Source organism: Osmerus eperlanus, chromosome 2, assembly GCF_963692335.1.
Source record: "Osmerus eperlanus chromosome 2, fOsmEpe2.1, whole genome shotgun sequence".
NCBI lineage: Eukaryota > Metazoa > Chordata > Actinopteri > Osmeriformes > Osmeridae > Osmerus > Osmerus eperlanus.
The window spans coordinates 13,781,757-13,791,691 of NC_085019.1; the positions used below are offsets into that span (position 1 = coordinate 13,781,757).

Consider the following 9,935-nt stretch of genomic DNA (forward strand, 5'->3'; position numbering starts at 1 on the left):
TGGGGGGAAGGGAACTCATTTGTCCGACCGAGATGAAGAAGTCTATTCTTCCAACCGGGATGAAAAGTGCATTTCTCCAACAGAGACGAGGCAGTGTATTTCTCCAACTGAGACGAGGAAGTGTAGTCCTCCTACCAAGACTTGTATGGGCTCTGGGGGTGAATGGGAGAGATATTAAACTCCACTGAAGGGAGAAGTGTACTCAGCTCCGCTCAGCAGAGGAGACAGAGACACAGGCTCCGCTCAATCATGTCCTACTATGCGGTATGCGGCAAGGTCTTATTCAGCTTTGTTGTTGTATTTACGTATCTATGATTTGTAGGTGTACATTGAAGGGCATTTTACAACTGCTCCCCAATGGAAGGTCCCACAGTCACAATGTGGCAGGCCTGTCTAGTTCTTTGGGGTCTTTGAAATATATCTTTAGATAAAGGATATTTATAAAAAGTATAAAGGATCATTATAGTCTGGAAAGTTGGTCTCAGCAAATAGAAAGAGTATTGTGCAACTTAAAAAAAAATATATATATATATATGTTTGGTCAAGAATCTTTTCAGTTTTGAACAGTCATCATGTCATCCTTTTTTACCAAGGCAAGTTATGGTGGCTTGTGAAACTGCTTATTCTCTCTCACTTCATCTACTAGTGTCTTTCTATGTATCTCATGACTGTTGCCCCTCCTATCTGTCGCTCTGTCTCTGTCTCTCTCTTCCTCCCTACAGCATATTGTGTTTGACTATGACATAAACGACACTGGTTTTGGCGACTTGGGGCTGGCCCTGGAGGATCCGTGTGAACTGGATCAAGTTATAACCCTTGACCTCCAGAGAGTGTTCCTCCCTGTGGTCTACGGCTTCATCTTTGTCCTGGGCACCACTGGGAACGGCCTGGTGTTGATGGTGCTTGGCTGCAAGCGCAGGTGAGAATAAAGAAGACGATGACAAAGATGTTATATTAGTTTAGTCCTTTAGTAAGTTTAGTCACTTTGTACATTTTAATCTTTTGAAAAAGAAAGAACGAAAGATCCGTACATTCGTTTATTGTATGCACCTTCCTGTCACAGTAAATTCCTTGTTTGTGTTACAACACATTACATGGCGGATAAAACACATTCTGATTCTGATGTAGAAGATGACACACAGAGTGGTTTTATCTGATTGTCCCCAGGTCAAAATTGAGTCTGACAGACCGCTACCGGCTGCACCTCTCTGCTGCCGATCTTCTCTTTGTGCTGACGCTCCCGTTCTGGGCAGCGGATGCCTGTCATGGAAATTTTGGAATACAGTTATAATGTGTGTGTTTCATATATGAGGAATGTGTTTTAACGGAAGTCTAAAGTTGATTAAGAGTCAACTCCATTTGGTAGAGATGCCATTTGCAGTTTTATAACTAGGAGACGTGAAGTCTAAGAGACGGGAAGTCTGGGTGACCTGAGAGGGTTCTTGTCACCTGGGGAGGAAGAGACAGTTGGTCTGGAGACAATGTGAATTCAACTGTATTGTTATTGTGATCTGCTGCTCTGACCCTTCCTGTTGCAATGGGTGGGGTTAATCAAATACTTGTTTGAAGTGCCCACACAAAGGAAAGTTGACCATTTGACTGGTTTGGGGAGAGAGGCCACAATAAAGAACCGTGGGAACTTGATATGAAGTCACTGTCACTGAGCAGTGCTGACCAATCACAGAGTTCAGAAAAACCATTTGATCTAAAGTTTATATAAGGCAGGGTTTTGGGGTTGTTCTGTATCACTCTGGCGAACGACCTGTGGCTAGCACCTCCTTCGTTATGACTGATCACAAAGTACTTTGTTAAATCATGATCTGTATAAGCAAAATAAATGTATTGTAACCGCCATCTCTTGACTATTCAAATCTACACAGTGCCGCTTGAATTTCTGCCATTACACTTGGTGGCCAGTAGGGGGATCCTCATTGGTCTACGGCGTTCAGCAGGCGGCTCCCCTCGGCGAATTGATCTTCCGGCAAAAAAACGCCTTTCCTTCCGCCATGCGTGAGACGGCAGGGCCAGGGGGGGCGCCCGTTGGACGTTTTGTGGCTGCCGCGGGGTCTTCAAAAGAACCGGTGAGATATTCTTTTGGTTACTGTGTGATATTGAGTTGTCTAAATGTGTGTTTTTTAGGCTATTGTCAATAATTCGGTTAAGTAAGTAATTGGGCAGAGGTAAAACTGTCCTGTACGTGTAAAGTCGTACGAATTAATAAGGTAAGGTTGTTGAACCTACCTTTTACGTGAAAGTCGTAAAAAAAAATGTCTGCAGAAGTGTGTCGACGGACACCCACAGAGATAGTGTTGTTGACGAACAAACACATAGAGGGAGATAAATTCACATGTTATATCGTGTTATGTGTCTTTTTGAGACCCTAAGGATTAGAATATGTTGGGTTAGTGATAGTTTGAGAAATTGTATTGGCATTGGTGCAGTTCTTATTTATTAACGACCTAAACGTGATTCTAAGTCCCGAGAGAAAAGTATACTTGTGAGGAAATCAGCTGTGTGAGTGAGTGTTTAGAAAGGGTTTGAGTCCCTGAAGGTGGAGAACAAAAGTTAGGAAGTATAGGCCTGTGAAATTTCAAAGTAGAGGTTTTGAGTTTTTTACACACGTGTTCATTTTTGTTTTATATGTTTTTTGAGGTTAAAAGAAGTATGAGTAACTAATGGTGTCTATTATTCAAGCTATATACAAATTACAAAAATCAAAATTTTAATTACTTTTCGAAATTTTAATTATTTTTTCGGTTTGAATATTTGTAATTTATGATTGTGCAGTTATTTTCATTGAATGTTGGGAAGTCGGAATTTAATTGTTTTTAGAAACGAAAAGGAGTAATTGTGTCTTTATTTTCCGTCGTTGGTTATCGTTTATGGATTGTAATTCTGAAAATGAATGGTCTGGAGACAGAATTGACCTGTCCAAACATCGATTACATGAAGCAAAAGTATGGTAACGATAGTTTATTGCAAATGCAAATATGGATTGATAAATGTGGATTTTCGAGTGTGGAGTCGTTTTGTTTTAAGGACCTTATTGTATTGCGAAATGGGTTCGTGGAGAGAAATAGATACACAATTTTTTTTGAAGTGGAGAAAAGAATAGATTTTAGCCTGATTGGAGAGCTTTTTTTCTGATTGGATGGAGATAGGTAGAGGGATAAAGAAATATTAGGACAGAATAGTGTGGGGAATTTTTCATCTATTTCCCCACAGATTCACGATTGAGATTTTCTGGCTGTTCCGCAAACAAATTTCGCCTCATCCGCAGCCAGGGGTGTTGCGGCAGGATGCGCAGGCGCATGAGGGTTTGCGGGAATGCGAGAACAGAATACGAAGAGGTCAGACATTTGCCATTTCTTCTGACAGCCGGTTATATCTAGGAAAAGTCAAGAAAGTAGGATCCTGGAATGTTTTTTATAGATTTGCTTTGGATTCCCGCAAAGATTGAAGCTTGTGCCTTGACTTGCAATTGCCATTGTGTTTCCAAGAAGGAAAGGTTAAAGTCCTCTCCGGAACAAAGGGTTTGAGTCCCTGTTGTGTTTGGAATAAGCGTGTTGTGGGCTGTGGTCAAAGCTGATGCAGAGCGTGTTGACATGCTGTTGAAAACATGTAGGCCAACACGAATTGCTAGGTATGGTCAATCCAAAATGCGTGCTTTAATTGTGGGAATTTGAGCAAAATGTACGTGAATGTCCGGAGATGTGTCATCACTGTTGAAAGTTTTTTTTTGGAAATTGTGAGCGAACTCTCAAATCAGAGGGGTTCGTGAGGAAGTTGAGTTCCGAACTGGTGACGTACAATGTTTATCGGTTATGACACTGTTGGTAGAGGAGAAACGATTGTTTTACAACTCTGTGTTAACCGTTATATGTTTGATGTTAGACTTTACATCGGTCTGATTACCGCCAGAAGGCATTTGTTTTTGAAGACGGAGACATTCTGTTTTGAAAATGCTAATGTTAATTCTTTGACTGAATTCTCCACTTGAAAAGAGGCGCATGCGCTTGAGCCTAGCGGAAGTTGATTCTTTCAGTGAAGTTCATTCTGCGTGCAGTGCCCACACATGAGTGCAAAAAATCAACAAAAAAAAAAAACACTCATTTTATTGAGAATTTGACGTTGAATTGAGAAGTATATTGGTTGGGAAAACAGATGTGTGTTTCTGTTTCTTTGTCGAACTTAAGAAAATATTGTGAGTTGCCATACTCTTGATTTGGAAATTATGTACAGACCGATTTTCTATATTATGAGCTTGATTCGTTATTGAATAACGCGCTGGAAATTTTGTGTTTGGGTAGGATAATTGGTAAAAGGCCAGTTTTGGCAATAAAAGCGGTATTCATTTTAAGAATTACAATCCCGGGGTTATTGAAACTTTTATAGAAAGTTATGTGTTCAAACGGAAATGTTATGTTGTTTAAGGAATATTTTTGTTTATGTCTGGAAATGTTCGATGGTTTTTAATTAATTTTGTGGAAGTTCACAGATGTTACTGTTGTTTAAAGAAATATGTAAAGGGTTATGAAGAAGTGATTAGAAAGATTGAGCCAGTCCGAGGGACTTAAGTGTATACAAGGGGAACTAGTTAGAGAGACTGAATTGCGATTGTTGTTAAGGGCAAAGGTGCTACATATGTGTGTTTATTGCTGCTGAGATGATTTGTTGAAATGTGTTGGGTTTGGTGGTATTCGTATTTACCTATTTAAATGGACTTGAAGTTGAAGCTTTGTCCAACCAGAATGCTAATACATGGGTAAACTGTCGTCCTCTGACGAGTGATATTAGGTGCATGTAGATTTCGGAGCCTAATTTTTATGTTGAAAATAAAATAGTACTAATGGTTGTAATTGTAAAGAAAATCTAGGCTGTGACTGTTGGTTAATGGCTAATGGTGAAAACGTGGAGGAAGTGCATTTTGTTCTGTCCTGAGACAAAGGAGAGTCCAGGAAGTTGAATTTGCAACTATGGCAACGACATTGGCTAACAAACTAACACACCGACAGGCGGGTACAGGCTAGTAAAGGAATTGCAGCTTGATATTTGAGATCCAGGATGAGTAACCGCATGGCGCATGCGCAGATGGAAATTGAGAAATTGACTAAGACGAAAATTTAGAGAAATAGATAAATTTGAAGCGAATTTACATATTAATTTGGTTACTTTTGAAATATGTTACGTGATGAGTATTTTGAAACATTTGCTAACAAGGTTTTGTTTGTTTGAGGACATTTTAAATGAGTTTCAGAAATTCCGAGGAAAGGTGGGGGCTAAAAGAGTCCCGTTACGTTGAGTCTTACAAAGGTGATCCCAGAGGGTGTAATTCTGCATAATTATGTGAGTATTAATGGTGAAAGATGTGTCCGTTTAGATTAATTCGAAGTTTGGTGGTTTACAAATGTATGATTTAACATTTGTTCTAAATCCTAGCCAAACTGGGAGGTAGGAGCCTTTCAGACCAGAACTTGTATTTACGAGCGGAAAATCTGTGATGTGTGATGGTATCCATAAAAATGCAGAAATTAGACCTTGGTTCATAAATTAGTTCTAATTGGATTGGAAAAGTTATACTTTAGCAAAATTAAGTGAATAGATGGTAAACGCCAACCATCTGTGTTGTTTAAAAGAAATGAAAAAAGGTTGAGAGTTTTTGCTTTGTTCCAGAGCGCGCTGTTTGATGCAAGTTTGAAATGCGCGATTGTTTATTTGAGTTGATTCACTAACAAAGAGTAATTGAGATAGCTGGTAAATATAGGAATATTCAAAGGTGTATACATTACATGCTTTGATAAAACTTTTGAGGAGTTAAAGAATAAGGTTTTGTTTTACGGGTTTATGTTAAATTGTGAATTTAAAGGTTTAAAAGAAAAAGGGAGAGTTTATATTTTCTTTTGTCTTAAGGGCATGGTATAATGTTTTGGGATAAACAGTTAGGCTGTGATGAGGTTGTTTTATTATGGTATTGGTTCATGAAGAGGGTTATGATAATTTGGTTTTGAAATAATTTGGGAAGACTCATTAAGTCTGATAAATTGTGGTTATGATGGTTTGTGCTAAGTAGCTTGTTCTGGACTGCAGCCAAAGCAAGTTATGAAGTTCTACCTATCTAACCTATATAGAAATATAGATGGGGTATAAGTTTGGTTAATGGTTACATTAAGAACATTTTATGGTCTATGTTTTATTTTGGAATCATACAGATTAAATTCTGGTTTAGGGTAGTGATGCTAGTTTTCTACATGTCTTGGAAAAAGAGAGAGTTGATTTGGTGTATTTAAATACAGAAAAAAATTAAAAGGGAATCTGAAATTTAAAGGTATTCATTTGAACTGTTCCTAAAGGTTTTTGAAGAAAAGATAATAAGAGACTAAAAGTTGAGGTTATTCGTAATTTGGCTGTTTTCTAAAAATAGTTTTATTTTATACAAATTGGTTCAAAAGTTGGTTGCTTCAGTGTAAGCTTGTTAATTCATAAAAGGGAAAAGAGTTGAAATATTTTTACTGATAGTTAAATACATCATTGGTGTTACATATGATTTTGGGAAAGGTATGGAAACAGGAAATTTCTTAGTTTGATCTGGGACACAAATTGCTGTATGCAAATGTGGAATTCACTCTAACAATTATGATTATTCCACAGGGAAAATGCTAGTGCTGATACTAGCTGGAGCAGTTTCTAGATTGCCTGAATGCATTGATGAACTAACTAGAATATGTTTTTGATGTTGATATGTTTACAGGAAGTGATGAGATGATGTTGCTATGTCCGGATGAGCCTAACTTGACAAATTTGGGCTTACAGGACTCTTTTGAGGAAAATTGTTGTGTGACCTTGATACAACATTTGTTACAGGTTCTTTAAGGGAAGCGCAGGCTTCTTAGAGAGGAAGAGATGACGTTTAGGAATTTATGACTGACTGATGACTGACTGATCCAAACAGAGAGTGACTATGGGGGTTTTATGGTTTTATGAATTTAGCTTCAGTAGTTTGGATTTGTGATAGGATTGTGAGGGTTTGATATGATATTGCTGAGTTGAAAATATTGGACTGTATTTAACCCAGAGTGAGAATTTTGTTGTGTTTGAGTATATTTGATAAGAATTACAGAATACAGCGGACAGATGGAGAAAGGAATGGTGGAATGGAGATTCGAACTTGGACAAATCCACAAGAAAATGCGTTTTGGAAAAAGGAAGGATATGAGAATAAAAAATGGAGGTTGTATGGTCTGCATAAAACATTTATCTTGAGATTTTGCTAAGTTAACACATGGAAAGATCATGCCTCTACAGTTTGTGTGATATCAAGAAGAATGCATTATTTTAGCATACAAGAGGATTTGTAATGGATGCATAGACATTTTGTTAATATTTCATATGTGGGACAAGTATTATGAGAAAAGGAATTTAAACACGATAAGCTTCACAGTTAAGGTTAGAGAAACTATTTGGGTATTGATAGATGGATTTTGTAGAGTTCAATTTTTGGAGAAGTGATACTGTTTAATGATTGTTGATGGGAAGAAGTTTTAGACTTCTCAGGGGCTCAGTGATCAAGCTTTTGTTAATTTAGATTATTTTCGATGGGATTTTTCTTTGAGGTTATGTAATGATAATGGGTCACACTTGTTTAAGGAAGTTATTTTGGTGTTGATAGGATTCAACATTGTGTTAATCACTTCAGTTGAATGAGAGAACAGAACTTTGAAGACGAAGTCAGACGACAAGAAGTCAGTTACCTTTAACTCTGTGAGAATGTGCTTGTTTATCACTGTGCAACCTTTTTGGAGTGTATTTTGTGTGAGATTCACAGGCAGGTGAAGGAGGCTATTTCTATGACTGGACCGCTGCATGATTTGATACCAGAGGACTGGATCGTGGTGAAGGACCTGAAACGCCTGGTAAAACCCAAGGTGGACGGGGCCATACCAGATTCTCCTGACGACTAATCCGGTGGTTAAGATCGGAGAGGAGAGCAACGTGGATACACGCTAACCATTGCGTGCACCTTGTCCGGAGACGGAAGCAGAGGATACGCGTTCTGCGTAGTACCAAGGAAATTTCCGAGCTGTACGCGAAGTGCAGTGTCGTTGAAAGTTTCCCTGAGCAATTTGATAGTCGTTTGCAATCGATTCGACTAGACTACACCGCCTGACTGAAGTTTGCCTACATTCAACTGAAGATGGCCACTACGGATGCACGACCATGGCATCAGTTCCGACAACCTGGACTTTGTGGTGTACGGGGTACAATGGGTTTTGTCTTGAGACTAGCATTTCTTATGTTAATGTTTGAATTATTTTTCTTAATTAACTGTTTGGGTTTATGGAATTGTAAAAAAAATAAACGGAGTGACTAAGTTCAGTTGAGTTCTGGATTTTAATAAGTATTATCAATCTGCAGATTGGGAGAGAAAACCAGACCTCTGACAATAAATGACCACACAACACCATGCTTAGGTCTCAATCATGTCTCTCTCAGCTCTGAAAGCCGGAGGACCATCTTTTATAGGGCACAGGAATGTAAACATAGATAGTGACAGTCAGGCAGTAATGACGTTACAACAGTCTCAGAGGAAGAGATTCACAGCTCCCAACACATGACCACTCAGACTAGAGAGATCATAGTTGGCGCTCTCCTTGTAGTCATGACCAAGGACGTTTACCCAGTACTTTCTCCTGATCACGAACATCTATTAACCCTGACACATAGACACCATCTACACTTATTAATAGCAAGCTTACATGAGAACATACTAACTAGTATCCAATGACTAGTTATATTGATTAGTGAATAATGTAAGCACACCGGAAATCGCAATTTCTTCCACACTGTGTCATCGTGTCCAGGCTGACCCGCAGCGGCCTTCTGCAGGGGCAGAGACAGAAGCGCAGAGCTGTCAGGACCACTGTGGCGTTGATCCTCTGCTTCTTCCTGTGTTGGCTCCCGTATGGTGCTGGCATCACTGTGGATGCCCTCATGCGCCTACAGGTCCTTCCCAGGGGCTGCAGTCTGGAGGTGGTGCTGAGTGTGTGGCTGGCGGTGGCTGAACCCATGGCATTTGCCCACTGCTGTCTAAACCCGCTGCTGTACGCCTTTCTGGGGGCGGACTTCAAGAGGTCCGCCAGACGGGAGGACTCAACACTCGGTCACCTCGTCTCCAGTATGACGAGCCCACCTCCTAGACGCCCAGGAACCTCTACTACCACAGAGTCTGAGTCATTTAGTCTACACTCCAGCTAACAGAATATGGGTGTGGATGTAGGTGTGGGTTGGATGAGGGTGTAAATGCTTTGTCCTATATATGGGAAGAGGGTAGTCTGCTGATCCATGACTTTGTCCCTTGTCTGAAAGATAAACGTTTCTGTAAATAGGGTTTGTGGGTCACTGATGTTGTTGTTTTTAAGTTTGTTTATATACAATAAAATTTCGAAATGAAATGTTCTCACTTTTTGTCTTACTCTTCCTGTCTCTCAGAGTTGTCAGTATGTGTGTGTGTGTGTGGTTGTGTGTGTGTTAGTTTCAATTATTTTGGAGGTGTTCACCCCTCCCTCCATCCCAGTTAGTGCTGGTAGTCTTGGATGTGTCTATATCACTGTCATCATCATCACACACACCAACTATGACTCAACTTTGACTCATGATGGTTCTAAACAAACGCATGTCAAAAGCACTGAAACATTATATTGAGAATGAAACTAGGTTTCAGACTAGTGGCTTTCTAGCGCCAACTAGAAAGTTACAGCATAACATGAGGAGAGAGGAGGAGAGAAAAAGGCAACCCCCACACAATGCTCCTAGAGGAGTAGTGTGGGAACAGACAAAAACCGCGTGAAGGATAGAGAAAATGTTTCACTTTGTTTTTTTAGCATGAAAAGTTAGCACAACATAGCTGTGGTCAAGATGACCCCGATACCTCGCGAAGG

At 39.6% G+C, this 9,935-nt stretch overlaps 1 protein-coding gene across 1 annotated transcript; it reads left to right on the forward strand.

Moving 5' to 3' along the window:
* The first annotated feature begins 249 nt into the window (after positions 1 to 249).
* On the forward strand, positions 250 to 9,578 carry LOC134037012 (C-X-C chemokine receptor type 4-like). The gene is made up of 5 exons (XM_062482288.1): positions 250 to 264; positions 723 to 919; positions 1,168 to 1,258; positions 6,177 to 6,248; positions 8,842 to 9,578. Exons 1-5 carry the CDS (start codon positions 250 to 252, stop codon positions 9,250 to 9,252), a joined length of 786 nt encoding a protein of 261 aa, XP_062338272.1. The 3' UTR covers positions 9,253 to 9,578.
* Positions 9,579 to 9,935: the final 357 nt, after the last annotated feature.

What these genes read in the sequence shown, in the direction of transcription:
- LOC134037012 (XM_062482288.1), top strand. An exon ending in GTGCTTGGCTGCAAGCGCAG is followed by an intron (nt 920 to 1,167) that starts GTGAGAATAAAG and finishes GATTGTCCCCAG; the next exon opens with GTCAAAATTGAGTCTGACAG. An exon ending in TCCCGTTCTGGGCAGCGGAT is followed by an intron (nt 1,259 to 6,176) that starts GCCTGTCATGGA and finishes ATTAAGAACATT; the next exon opens with TTATGGTCTATGTTTTATTT.